The 14,988-nt window shown below is 41.4% G+C and overlaps 2 protein-coding genes across 2 annotated transcripts; both read right to left on the reverse strand.

Annotated features, from left to right (window-relative positions):
- Positions 1-237: 237 nt before the first annotated feature.
- On the reverse strand, positions 238-1,136 carry LOC109750316 (uncharacterized). Its single transcript, XM_040392636.3, has 2 exons — positions 592-1,136; positions 238-473 (listed from the first exon to the last, which is right to left on the reverse strand). Exon 1 carries the CDS (start codon positions 980-982, stop codon positions 701-703), a length of 282 nt encoding a protein of 93 aa, XP_040248570.1. The 5' UTR covers positions 983-1,136; the 3' UTR covers positions 238-473; positions 592-700.
- A 1,165-nt stretch (positions 1,137-2,301) lies between these two features.
- LOC109750311 (E3 ubiquitin-protein ligase At1g63170) lies at positions 2,302-7,091 on the reverse strand. Its single transcript, XM_020309271.4, has 5 exons — positions 6,460-7,091; positions 5,387-5,506; positions 5,156-5,288; positions 4,250-4,414; positions 2,302-2,763 (listed from the first exon to the last, which is right to left on the reverse strand). The coding sequence occupies exons 1-5, from the start codon at positions 6,984-6,986 to the stop codon at positions 2,587-2,589; spliced, it is 1,122 nt and encodes a 373-aa protein (XP_020164860.1). The 5' UTR covers positions 6,987-7,091; the 3' UTR covers positions 2,302-2,586.
- Positions 7,092-14,988: the final 7,897 nt, after the last annotated feature.

Raw genomic sequence — 14,988 nt, forward strand, 5'->3', positions numbered from 1 at the left:
GCCCCGCAGTGAGGAAAATCGGCCTAGTTGGGCCGGCCAAACAATGCGTTCCCGTGTGCGTTGGAACGGGAAATTCCACATTCTTTTGCTTAGTGATTACAATATTATTCCCTTACTGATAACCTTACTGAAATATATTGCAGCGCGTTGCATAGCAACCACGAACCGATTGGCAAGTTTATGGAAAAGATCTGCACGGTTGCATAAATATCATGCATATCGAGAGCAACAGACACATTTTATGAAGAGAGCTCCTTAAGATAAATGAAGATGAACTAGTGCATCACCAACATACACACCATGCCCCGCCATGAAAGGCACATTGACAAAGACAAATATCGGCATAACTGCACAGACCTGGAAAACATCACTTCCACTGCGACGCATACAACTTTGGACTTTGGAGGCTACGATCCTAGAAGGAAATTTATCACTCTAGCTAGCTTGTTAACTTCAGATTCATGAGACGCAACCTGCAAATAGAGCAAAAACGAAAATAGAGATGTCACACCTATTTGTGAAGTTTAGGCCATGACTATACTATGGGTAGAAAAGGGAAACGGAACAAGTCATGCGCGAGCAGACGCTCACCATTGTACTGAACGTTACGTGCAACGAGTACAGCTGTGTGGATGAGAGACGTGTTGATGTTCTTTGTGTAAGGAAAGAATGATCGTAGCCATAGATCGACCAACCAGCGTCATTTGGCGTCGCGGGCTGCGGGCCGGGAGCAGGGTCCCCGGCGGTTGGACTCCACGGCGCTGTCAGGGAGGGGGCGATCCAGCGGGAGCTGGCCACGGCCGCCGGCGGGCGGCGGCCCCCGGTGGCAGAGCCTGCGCGACGCTCGCCGCTCCTCGCTGACGCCGGCGGCGCCCACGAGCACCTCCTGCACGAAGGAGCGCTCCACGCCGTCGAGGAACGCCGCGTGCCGCTCCTCCGTCCACCCCTCGCCGCGCGCCAGCACCGCCAGATGATCGTCCATCCGATCCCCGGCCACGTACGGGTGGGCGCGCCGCACGGCCCGAGGTCAGGGTAGCGGTCGACGTACGCAGGCCCGCTCTCCTCGACGACGGCCAAGGGCGAACGTTATATGGGGCCGGACGAAATAAATATCTAGCCAGCCGACAAGGCCGTATGTAAACGCGCGGCGTGCGTATACTCGTCACAAACTTATACCAGCACTGATCCCACTTGTTACTAGCAGTACGTATTCGCTAGCTATATCTAATGGCCATGTCAAGCGTATCATATCAGCATGGCGAGGCTGGGCTGGCGGGCCAGGAGGAATGCGACGTGCGGCGTGTCGCATGTAGGCGTTGAGGGCTTGAGGCCTTATCTCCTGCAGATATTTTGTCTGCGTGACGCGAGTGAGTGTTACGGGCGGGCGGCTACGCAGCAAGTCCTTGGGGACAAAAGTGTGCCGCGCTTTAAACAAAAGTTCTGCGCTTTTCCTGATCCACTCCACTGCATATGCCGTGTTCAAAAGGGCGCGAGAAATATCTTGAGCGAACTATATGGAACCCCAACTTTTAAAAAACTTATGTCGAAATTTATAAGTTTTCTTTGGTTGCATAATCGCAACTTTTGCGCTAATAATTGTCACCTCATCCCAATCATCCATATGCTGCAAAAACTGACCGACTACTGCGTATGCAGGAGGAATAAGACGTCGGCATTCATAGACTAGGATGCATTTTTAGTTTCCGTAAAGGTGTTTTGTGAAGGCATGTGCTACTTAATATATGGCCTTTGAACTTTTCGCAAATATTTTGAACGACAATTCAAAGTTTCGCCCACATTTTGACCAAATTTTGATTGTAATTCAAAGTTTCCAAAATTATTTTAATCGAATATTGTGGAAAAGTTTCGGCTCAACTGGATGAGGAGTTTGAGAGAATAATTAATCTAAAGTTTGGGGTTGGCCAAATTATGGAAAAGTTGAAACTTTCCAAATAAATGAGAAAATATAGAAAATCGTAAATAGTTCATGGACCCCAATAACGCCCGAACATTTAGGATTTGACCATAGCAAATCGAACCTTTACAATGACAATTTTAGTGACTCGAGGATGGTAATTTTAGTTGGTAAGCATGGCAACACCGTGCTCAATGTTTTTTTTTTTCTTGCCAGAAAATTGCCCTGCATGTCAACTAAACTTATCATCCGCGCGTCACAAAAAATTGCCATCCAAACATTCGATTTGCCATGGTCAAATCCCGAACGTTCTAGCAAGTGACCAGGTCAGATAAATCAAGGAGATCTATGCCAAAACTCTCAAACACAACACTATACAAAGCAAATAGGCAAACATGACTTCTTGACATGGTTTCACGAATGGGCATTTACAAGATTACATCGCTATGGTATTGTGTAACAAACAGTTTTAGCTGATATACACCACAATGTGTAACTTCAATACACAATGACTACCATGACCATATATAAATACACAAATTAACATGAATCACACTTCCTTTGTTATATTAGCTAGGGCGCTCAAATTCACAATCAGGAGTTTATCATGGATAAGTACCGTTGTCGTGACATGAGTCGCCCGTCGAATATTTGGATTCACACTTGGAGATTTATACTTCTTCACTACCACTGCTGCTGCTGTTTTTCCGCACATTCAACTTACACAAAGGGCAAGTTGCATTGATGTGAAGCCACTTGTCAATGCAAGCGCAGTGGAAATGGTGGCCACAAGGGAGTTCACGCAGCTCGGCGCCATCATCATACACTGAAAGGCAGATGCAACACTCCTGCATCGACCAAGCAGATGATGAATCATTTCAAAATAAAGTTAGTATATGAGCTCATAGAAAAGCAGAAGCAATGCAAAAATAAGCTGAAACACGACCAACAGGCTCAGGATGATGGTGCTAAAACAAATGCACTTGAGCTAAAGAGCTGATAATTCATTAATCCGGTTTCTAGTACAACAAAAAACCATTCGGAACAAAGTAATTTTGACGCTAAAACCTATGTGTATGTGCAAGGATTTGTTATGTGCACAAAGAAAAGCAATCCCTACAAAGACTATAAACATGTTTTGTAAACATGTTTTGTCAAAATGTACAAGTCAATTAATAGTAAGCATAGGTTCATTTGTTTACGACTAGATAATTGCCCGTGCGTGGACCACAAATATTTTGTACACAGTCACCGTGATTTACCTTCCATTTCATTAGCAATGTGACTTCGCACCAAAAAAGTACTTTGGTTGCCAACTGAATCAGTACTTATTGACTCACCAAAGATAACATGATTTTATTTGGTGGGCCAATAAGACGTGCAGAAGTTGAGGCGGTTTTCAAGAAAAAACAGCAAAACCGAAAACGGAGGTGGAGCGGGAAGGGAGGACGAAAAAAACGACGTAAGACGGAACCTTGCATATTTTCAAGTAGGAAGAGAATCGGTACCTATTGGCTTGCCAAAGAAAACATGGGTTTATTTGGTAAGCCAATAAGACGTGGGCAGTTGAGGTGGTTTTACTTCAGCAAAACCGAAAACAGAAGTGTGGTGGGGAGGCAGTACAAAAGAAACGCATGTAAGACAAGACCTTGCGTATTTTTTAATTTCTTTATGATTTACGATATCAAATTTAGACTCAGATACCATGTTAATGGGATAAATGAGTCCCACCACACTACAGCTTGACCTCTCCATCTGGATATTTTGTTAATGGGATAAATGAGTCCCACCACACTACAGCTTGAAATTCCTCGCCATCTAGATATTTGCAGCGAGGATTCACAGCAGAACACCTTTTTGCATTTCCCAATATTTACAGGGAAATATTTCGTAGTTTTGTAGCTAAGCTGGCCATGACCATGAAAAACTGTGATACACACCCTCCTTTTGGTCTTGTCTTAAGTCAAACTGTTCTAAGTTTGACCAACTTTATAGAAAAAAGTATTAACATATACAATACTAAATAAACTTTACGGAAAAAAATCCTGATAGATCTTGTGATACTGATTTGGTAGTGTAGATGTCAATATCTTTTCTACAAACTTGGTCAAACTTAAAACAATTTGACTTAAGACAAGACTAAGTAGCCTTGTATAGATGAATGGAGGGAGTACCAAATATTTTTTCTACCAAGTTTCATACATGTAAATATATCATATAAAACTACGGAGTAAGTCGGTATAATAAAGTAGATTCCACAAATTGTTCACATAAGCAGGAACCAGTTTGGCAAATAAATTTATACATTTCAAGGACAAAAGGTGGCGAACTTACTGCATCTTCAGCTGCAAGTACTTTCTCAATAGGTTGGTTAGTACCACACTCTATCATTATTCCACCAGAAGATTCAGTCGTGGTGACAGATTGCTTTTCAGGCTCCTCCATCCTCCGAAATTTGTATTTCGGAATTTGGCGAATGTCATCTTCAGAAGCTCCCTCCTAGTATAAACAGATTGTGAAAAAAGGTGAATCCATCTACTCGATGAAAAAGGTTTATGCTTTATTTTTGTGTAGGCAGACTATACATATGTAATGCAAGCCCAAAACGTATTAAGAGAAGCTAGGAAACAGAACTATCAGTCTGCAATTAAACAATATCAACGTAAGTTCAGAGGACATTTATCAGGGAAGTAGTACCCATATGCCAACCAGACTCAGTTGAGACAGGTGGCACACCTGCACTTCCACTTGTCATTGGGATTCATCAACACGATTCGGAAGTGGGCAACAGTTGGACAACAATAACAAAAACTATTCATAAGACATATACCAACACAACAGAAACCACTTTAATATTTCAATTTCCTGATTCAAAAGACATCTCTGGTTTTAACAATTTGCCAACATCTATAACTTGTAAAGTGGCTGAGTAAGACTTGGTCGGCTAAATCAGATCATAAATTTAGCTTACGCTATTTAATATAATTACACGGCACTGTTGAAATGCTAGACCACATGTTCCTTGTATATGGCCAATAACAATTAACAATGCCTAACCAGTTGACATTTAGAACAATTTGTGCATTGGCTGGTTACTGGTATAGTCATGAATAGGTATAGTGTTACGAGAACCAACAACATAAGAATACACAAGAACAAATAGTGAAACTAGCATACGTTGGCACCAGATAAACTATAACTTAACGGGCATTTATATAACACACACTTGAGAAGCCATACCTGATCTGATACTGCATATAAAATTGCTATGATACAAGGGAGGCAGCAACAAACAGCAATACCAATGATGCAAGCCAGGGCAACACAAAAGACGACAAAGAAAACATCAAATGCCAGAAAGACGATGCAAAGCCTGCAGGAAGTTGTAAGGAAATATGTTAATAATGTCAAACAAATAAAATGAAAATCCATACGAAAAGGCCCAAGCATATCATATCAAACTATATGTACCAGTAGAGCTGAGGTGCATCATTGGTAAGAACTTGTCCACCAGCAGATACCCAGTAAAATCCAATTATCCACCATATAAAGGAGAACATTGTATTAGCAGATTCCAGATGTTTTGCTACACTGCAATAGTACATATAACTCCAATCAGGAAATAAGACATGGTGGAAATTAACATATTGCAAAGAATACACAAAACTCTAATGTAAGGGCAGCAAAACAAGAACAACAGTGTGAAATGAATTCAACACCAAACTACAGTTACTTAATTGAAATGAAGAAAGTGAACACTGGTAAAATATAATTGCAAGGAAACTTGCATGCAAGCATATATGAGGTAAAAGCACAAATTCATATTGTCAATGGAAATAGAAAGGACTAACCACCAGGCTGGTGCTTATATAACCAGAGATGCAGAATAGAACAATTACAGACATATTTCTCAAAGAAGTCGTATACAGCCTTACATCATAATACAAATCAACGTGTTAGTTGTCTGTCCAAGCCACATATATGGATAAAATTGTTCAGGATTTAGGATGGTATGGGGAACTTCTAATAACACTAGTATTCGATATTCACAAGAAAATGCATGTGTTTAAATTTTGTGTTTCGTAATAGGCTCTCACTCAGATAAACCGGCATAACTCAGCATGCATTAGCAAAAGCAAGGTGGATGAAGACCAATATAATGAAGATTGCCAAAAATGAAGGGAACACAGGAAACAACTGGAGTTGTCTAATCCAATTAGCTTCACAGCTAAATTAACTCGATTTCAACAATTAGCTTCACAGCTTCAAATACTCAGTTTGTCAGGAAATAACAGAGTAACGACAAATAAATATACCACATAATTAAAAGTTAAACAGATAATTCTACATCCATAATATTCCTATATGGTACTCCCTATTATGTTCCGCTCAGAATGAAAGTACACCCACACAGGGAACAAGTCAAGCAAAGAACATTAGGATACAGCTAGTCATGATCATGAACTCCTAGTACAAATTTATAGGGAACAGAGCAACATAATTGTGCTTAAGTTAAAGGATAGCAATGGTATTCACAAAATTACCTGACGAAGTCGCCAGTGCGTCCATGGGGACCGCTCTCTCCGGCGTCGTCTATGGACGAGGATGATCCATCAGTCCCCCTCTCCTCGTCGGCGGCCGTAGAGGACCCGCCACGCTGGCCGTGACGCACACGATACTCCATGGCAACACAAACCATGTGCAGGACGCACTGAACGGCATACCCGGCTACCCAAATACGGAGCGGCACAGACGGGCTTTCGTCGCCGCTGAGCACGAGCACGACGGCGGTGGTGAGGATGAAGGCGAGGTTCCAGAGGAGGTCGAGTGCCACGACAGGGCGGGAGTACGCCCAGTCGGCCTGGCGCTCCTCTAGCTGCTCCGCCGCAGTCTCCCGCACGAGCAGGGACGGCTCCCGCATCGCCCGCCGACCGCCCTGCCGCAGCAGCCGCGCCGTCCCACGGAGCGACGGCCGGCGCAGCGCGCCACGACGCCACCCACCGCCGCCGAGCAGCGGCGCTGAGTCAAGGAGCTCGTCGCCGCGAGGACCCGGGGATCGTGGGGTCGCCATCGCAGGAACCCTAGCGAAATGGGGAGGAGGTGTGTGCGTCTTTCTTGCCTTCTCCCCTGCGGAAATGGGAGAAGACTCCTCAGGTTTTCCTTCCGAGGGGACTACGGCGCGTGATTCTTTTTTTTTTTCTCATTTCTTTCTTTCTTTCTTTCTTTCTTTCTTTCTTTCTTGAGCACCGAGTATAGTAGTTTTTTTTGGGAAGCATTGATAGTTTTTTTAAGCACTACAACTTTTTTTTGAACATAACTGTCATATCCTTGTCAAATTAGCAAAGATTTTGGTTCGAAATCCTTTCATAAAGTGATAGCTAAAATGCTAGCAGCGAGACTCAAAGTGTTCCTGCTTGAGATTATTAGTGAAACGCAAAGTGCATTTGTTTCGGGCCGTATAATAATTGACAATGTAATTGTAGCCTATGAGTGTTTGCATGCAATGAAGAAAAAGAAGAAGGGCAAACCGGCTCTTGTGCTGTTAAACTTGACACGCACAAAGCTTACGACCACGTTGAGTGGGTATTCTTGGAAGCCATCCTGAAGAAGCTTGGGTTTGACATCCGATGGGTTTAATTAATTATGGCATGCGTAACTTCAGTCCAATATAAAGTAAGATTCAATTCAAGCAAGACTGAGCTGTTCTCCCCTTCAAGGGGTCTAAGGCAAAGGGACCCCTTGTCCCCTTACGTGTTCTTATTGTGTGCCGAAGGTTTATCTGCTTTAATTGCTCATGAGGAGGAAGTTGGAAATCTTAAAGGAGTCCAGGTCTGTCGTGAATCTCCTTTTATATCCCACTTACTTTTTGCCGATGATTCACTGATTCTAATGAAAGCAGATAATGCGAATGCTACTGCCCTGAAAAGAGTTCTAGATGAGTATTGTGCTGCTTCAGGACAGTTGGTTAGTGCAGCAAAATCTTCTATATACTTCAGTCCTAGTACTAAAGTGGATGACAAAGTGGATGTTTGCCAAATATTGGATATTATGACTGAATCTTTGTCTGATAAATATCTGGGGCTACCATCTATGATTGGTGTTGACAGGGTGGACTGCTTTAAGCACCTCATTGAAAGAATTCAGAAGATCATAAATGGATGGAAAGAAAGAATATTGACCTATGGTGGGAAAGAGGCATTGATAAAAGCGGTGGCTCAAGCCATCCCAACTGATGCGATGGGGGTATTCAAATTCCCGAAGAAAATTTGCAAGGGGATCACTGATGCTATTTTTGCATTATTGGTGGGGAGATGGTGAGAACCAACGAAAAATGCATTGGTTTGCATGGTGGAAGATGTGTATTCCGAAGGAGAGAGGAGGGATGGGTTTCAGAGACATTCAAAGCTTCAACTTGGCTATGCTAGCTAAACAATGTTGGCAGCTTATTGATAATTATGATTCGCTTTGTGCTAAAATCTTGAGATCAATATATTATCCATCAGGTGATTTGTTGAATTGCGAGCTGAAAAAGGGCTCATCTTATGTTTGGCAAAGTATTTGGGCAGGGATCCGAACTTTCAAGAAGGGCTGCATATGGAGAGTTGGAGATGGATCAAAAATTAATATTTGGGAAGATTGTTGGATACCAAATAGCTCATCTAGAAGATAGTTACTGTGTGTGGTAATCGTGTGTTGTCGAAGGTGAATGAACTCATTGATCCTACTACAGGAGAGTGGGATGAAACAGTTATCAGAGACAATTTTTGGCACATTGACGCTGATAGGATCTTGCAAATTCCCTTATATCAGCAGGAGACTGGTGACTTTGTAGCATGGCATCTGACAAAATCTGGAATTTTCACTGTCCGGTCTGCTTATTACAGGCAATGGGAGGAGTACCACACTGGTGGTAATGGTAACCCCTCGGGTATTAGTGGATCATCAACACACCCGGTATGGAAGCGTCTTTGGAACCTGAAAGTACCAGGAAAGGTCAAGATTTTCATATGGCGTTGTCTTCACAACGCAATCCCATGCTGCTGTGTTTTAGCGAACAGGCATATTTCAACTTCTGGACAATGCCCACTCTGTTCCATACATGCAGAGGATGTGGATCATCTGTTGTTCTGTTGCGGACGTGCACAGGAGGTATGGCGCTCTCTAGACATATACCACATGATAGCTACTGTAGCGATTCCACAGAAGTCAGGAGCAGAGATCCTGGAGTGTATATTATGTGACCCAGTGCATAACACGAAGTACATGGATGTGATTGACACACCTGAACTAGTGGCCATTACGTGTTGGTTTTTATGGTGGCAAAGGAGATTGATCTCCCGTGGAGAAGAGGTCCTGACACCACAACGCTCTAGTCCTGCAATTCAAGCATTGGCTCTGAACTTTGTTAGAGCGACATGCACTCCACCGGCCATGCCTCGAATGAATCGCTGGCGGAAACCCTTGACGGGACAATTTGCACTGAACGTGGATGCTTCTTTCTTGGACTCGGACCACTCGGGTGCATGTGGAGCAATTGTCAGGGATAGTAATGGTGCTTTTATAGGTGCATCCATCGCCAAATTGGAGCATGTTGTGGATGTTGTTTCTACCGAGGTGACGGCTCTTGCTGAAGGCTACAAACTAGCACGTTCTATTGGATGCAATTCTATCCTAGTTCAGATGGATAACTTGGTCATAGTTGAAGCATTGAACTACAATACTGGGCATGCGATGATAGCAGCCCCTCTATGATAACCCACAAGTATAGGGGATCAATTGTAGCCTCTTTCGATAAGTAAGAGTGTCGAACCCAACGAGGAGCTAAAGGTAGAACAAATATTCCCTCAAGTTCTATCGACCACCGACACAACTCTACGCACGCTTTACCTAGAACAAGTATGAAACTAGAAGTACTTTGTAGGTGTTGTAGGATAGGTTTGCAAGATAATAAAGAGCACGTAAATAAAAAGTAGGGTCTGTTTAGATAAAGACACAATAAAGTTAGTATAGCAAGTGTGGAAAAGTGGTGGTAGGAGTTGCGAAATTGTCACTAAGCAATTGACTACTTTACTAGACCGATAGCAAGTTTTACGTGGGAGAGGCCACTGCTAGCATGTCATCCCTGACTTGGAATTCTATGCACTTATGATTGGAACTATTAGCAAACATCCGCAACTACTAACGTTCATTAAGGTAAAACCCAACCGTAGCATTAAGATATATTGGTCCCCCTTCAATCCCGTATGCATCAATTTCTATGCTAGGTTGAAGCTTCTGTCACTCTTGCCCTCCAATACATAGTCCTATCAACATACAACTAACCCTATGGTGTGATCCACGCGTGCGCTCATATGATGGGCACCAAAGGACAACAACATAACCACAAGCAAATTAAACCAATCATAGCAATTCACCAATTACCGATAGGATAACGAAAATCTACTCAGACATCACAAGATGGCAACACATCATTGGATAATAATATGAAGCATAAAGCACCATGTTCAAGTAGAGGGTACAACGGGTTGCGGGAGAGTGGACCGCTGTAGATAGATGGGGGAAGGTGATGAAGATGTTGGTGAAGATGACGGAGGTGTTGGTGTAGATCGCCTTCTCACGATGATGGCCCCGGCGGCGTTCCAGCGCCACTGGGAGAGAGGGGGAGAGAGCCCCCCTTCTCCTTCTTCTTCCTTGACCTTCTCCCTAGATGGGAGAAGGGTTTCCCCTCTGGTCCTTGGCTTCCATGGCATGGGAGGGGCGAGAGCCCCTCCGAGATTGGATCTGTCTCTCTGTCTCTCTCTGTTTCTGCGCTCTCAGATTCTGGCCTTTCACCGTTTCTTATATTCCCGGAGATCTGTAACTCCGATTGGGCTGAAATTTGGACACGATTTTTATCCGGATATTGGCTTTCTTGCGGCGAAAGAAGGGCACCAACCGCCTTACGGGGTGGCCACGAGGGTCAGGGGCGTGCCCACCCCCCTGGGGCGCGCCCCCTACCTCGTGGCCCCTCGGGCATCGTCTCACGTTGATTCTTCTTCCCAAAAATCACATATATTCCAAAAAAATCTCAGTCAGTTTTTATCCTATTTGGACTCCGTTTGATATGGATTTTCCGCGAAACAAAAAACATGCAACAAACAGGAACTCACACTGGGCACTGGATCAATATGTTAGTCCCAAAAATAGTATAAAAAGTTGCCAAAAGTATGTCAAAATTGTAGAATATTGGCATGGAATAATCAAAAATTATAGATACGATGGAGACGTATTAGCATCCCCAAGCTTAATTCCTGCTCGTCCTCGAGTAGGTGAATGATAAAAAAGATAATTTTTTATGTCGAAAGCTACCTAGCATAATCTTGATCATGTAATCTAATCATGGCATGAATATTAAGACACGAGTGATTCAAAGCAATAGTCTATCATTTGACATTCAGACAATAATACTTCAAGCATACTAATAAAGCAATCATGTCTTTTCAAAATACATGGCCAAAGAAAGTTATCCCTACAAAATCATATAGTCTGGCTATGCTCCATCTTCATCACAAAAAGTATTCAAATCATGCACAACCCCGATGACAAGCCAAGCAATTGTTTCATACTTTTGACGTTCTCAAACCTTTTCAACTTTCACGCAATACATGAGCGTGAGCCATGGATATAGCACTATAGGTGGAATAGAAATATTATCTTATCATATCTATCAGATCTCACTTTCGTAAGTGCCCGTGAAGGGATTGACAACCCCTTTATTGCGTTGGTTGCGAGGATTTTATTTGTTTGTGTAGGTGCGAGGGACTCGTGTGTGGCCTCCTACGGGATTGATACCTTGGTTCTCAAAAACTGAGGGAAATACTTACGCTGCTTTACTGCATCACCCTTTCCTCTTCAAGGGAAAACCAACACAGTGCTCAAGAGGTAGCAAGAAGGATTTCTGGCGCCGTTGCCGGGGAGTCTACGCAAAAGTCAACATACCAAGTACCCATCACAAACCCTTATCTCCCGCATTACATTATTTGCCATTTGCCTCTCGTTTTCCTCTCCCCCACTTCACCCTTGCCGTTTTATTCGCCCTCTCTTTTCCGTTCGCCTCTTTTTCTTTGCTTGCTTCTTGTTTGCTCGTGTGTTGGATTGCTTGCTTGTCACGATGGCTCAAGATAATACTAAATTGTGTGACTTTAACAATACCAACAATAATGATTTTCTTAGCACTCCGATTGCTCCTCTTACCGATACTGAATCTTGTGAAATCAATACTGCTTTATTGAATCTTGTCATGAAATATCAATTCGCCGGCCTTCCTAGTGAAGATGCCGCTACCCATCTAAATAGCTTCGTTGATTTGTGTGATATGCAAAAGAAGAAAGATGTGGACAATGATATTGTTAAATTGAAGCTATTTCCTTTTTCGCTTAGAGATCGTGCTAAAGCTTGGTTTTCGTCTCTGCCTAAAAATAGTATTGATTCTTGGAATAAGTGCAAAGATGCTTTTATCTCTAAGTATTTTCCTCCCGCTAAGATCATCTCTCTTAGAAATGATATTATGAATTTAAAGCAACTTGATCATGAACATGTTGCACAAGCTTGGGAGAGGATGAAATTAATGATACGTAATTGCCCTACACATGGTTTGAATTTATGGATGATTATACAAATTTTTTATGTTGGATTACATTTTGCTTCTAGAAATCTTTTAGATTCGGCCGCGGGAGGCACTTTTATGGAAATCACTTTAGGAGAAGCTACTAAACTCCTAGATAATATTATGGTTAATTATTCTCAATGGCGCACCGAAAGATCCACTAATAAAAAGGTGCATGCGATAGAAGAAATTAATGTTTTGAGTGGAAAGATGGATGAACTTATGAAATTATTTGCTACTAAGAGTGTTTCTTCTGATCCTAATGATATGCCTTTGTCTACTTTGATTGAGAATAATAATGAATCTATGGATGTGAATTTTGTTGGTAGGAATAATTTTGGTAACAACACATATAGAGGAAACTTTAATCCTAGGCCGTATCCTAGTAATTCCTCTAATAATTATGGTAATTCCTACAACAATTCTTATGGAAATTTTAATAAGATGCCTTCTAAATTTGAGACTAGTGTTAAGGAGTTTATGAATTCGCAAAAGAATTTCAATGCTTTGCTTGAAGAAAAAATGCTTAAAGTTGATGAATTGGCTAGGAACGTTGATAGAATTTCTCTTGATGTTGATTCCTTGAAACTTAGATCTATTCCACCTAAGCATGATATCAATGAGTCTCTCAAGGCCATGAGAATTTCCATTGATGAGTGCAAAGAAAGAACCGCTAGGATGCGTGCTAAGAAAGATTATTTTGTGAAAGCGTGTTCTTCTAGTTTCTATGAAAATAAAGATGAAGATCTAAAAGTTATTGATGTGTCCCCTATTAAATCTTTGTTTTGCAATATGAATCTTGATAATGATGAAACTGAATATGATCCACCTTTACCTAGAAGGCGTTCCAAAAATTCAGAGTTTTTAGATCTTGATGCAAAAATTGGTAAAAGTGGGATTGAAGAGATCAAAACTCTAGATATTAATAAACCCACTATCTTGGATTTCAAGAAATTTAATTATGATAATTGCTCTTTGATAGATTGTATTTCCTTGTTGCAATCCGTGCTAAATTCTCCACATGCTTATAGTCAAAATAAAGCCTTTACCAAACATATCGTTGATGCTTTGATGCAATCTTATGAAGAAAAACTTGAGTTGGAAGTTTCTATCCCTAGAAAACTTTATGATGAGTGGGAACCTACTATTAAAATTAAAATTAAAGATCATGAATGCTATGCTTTGTGTGATTTGGGTGCTAGTGTTTCCACGATTCCAAAGACTTTGTGTGATTTGCTAGGTTTCCGTGATTTTGATGATTGTTCTTTAAACTTGCACCTTGCGGATTCCACTATTAAGAAACCTATGGGAAGAATTAATGATGTTCTTATTGTTGCAAATAGGAACTATGTGCCCATATATTTTATTGTTCTTGATATAGATTGCAATCCTTCATGTCCTATTATTCTTGGTAGACCTTTCCTTAGAACGATTGGTGCAATTATTGATATGAAGGAAGGAAATATTAGATTCCAATTTCCGTTAAGGAAATGCATGGAACACTTCCTTAGAAAGAAAATAAAATTACCTTATGAATCTATTATGAGAGCCACTTATGGATTGCCTACCAAAGATGGCAATACCTAGATCTATCCTTGCTATTATGCCTAGCTAGGGGCGTTAAACGATAGCGCTTGTTGGGAGGCAACCCAATTTTATTTTTAGTTTTTTGCTTTTTGCTTCTATTTAGGAATAAATATTTGATCTAGCCTCTGTTTATATTTGTTTTTATGTTTTAATCAGTGTTTGTGCCAAGTTTAACCTATAGGATCTTCTTGGATGATAGTTATTTGATCTTGCTGAAAATTCCAGAAACTTTCTGTTCACGAAAACAATTGTTAAAAATCACAAGAACGTGATAAAATATTGATTACAATTGCAGAAGATCAATAAAGAAATTGTATAGGTCGTCCTATTTGTCCTGAATTTTTGGAGTTCTAGAAGTTTGCGTTAGTTACAGATTACTACAGACTGTTCTGTTTTTGACAGATTCTGTTTTTCGTGTGTTGTTTGCTTATTTTGATGAATCTATGGCTAGTAAAATAGTTTATAAACCATAGAGAAGTTGGAATACAGTAGGTTTAACACAAATATAAATAAAGAATGAGTTCACTACAGTACTTGAAGTGGTGTTTTGTTTTCTTTCGCTAACGGAGCTCACGAGATTTTCTGCTAAGTTTTGTGTTGTGAAGTTTTCAAGTTTTGGGTAAAAGATTTGATGGATTATGGAACAAGGAGTGGCAAGAGCCTAAGATTGGGGATGCCCATGGCACCCCAAGATAATCTAAGGACACCAAAAAGGCAAAGCTTGGGGATGCCCCGGAAGGCATCCCCTCTTTCGTCTACTTCCATCGGTAACTTTACTTGGAGCTATATTTTTATTCACCACATGATATGTGTTTTGCTTGGAGCGTCTTGTATTATTTGA

This window comes from Aegilops tauschii, chromosome 6 (assembly GCF_002575655.3).
Source record: "Aegilops tauschii subsp. strangulata cultivar AL8/78 chromosome 6, Aet v6.0, whole genome shotgun sequence".
In the NCBI taxonomy this organism is placed as follows: domain Eukaryota; kingdom Viridiplantae; phylum Streptophyta; class Magnoliopsida; order Poales; family Poaceae; genus Aegilops; species Aegilops tauschii.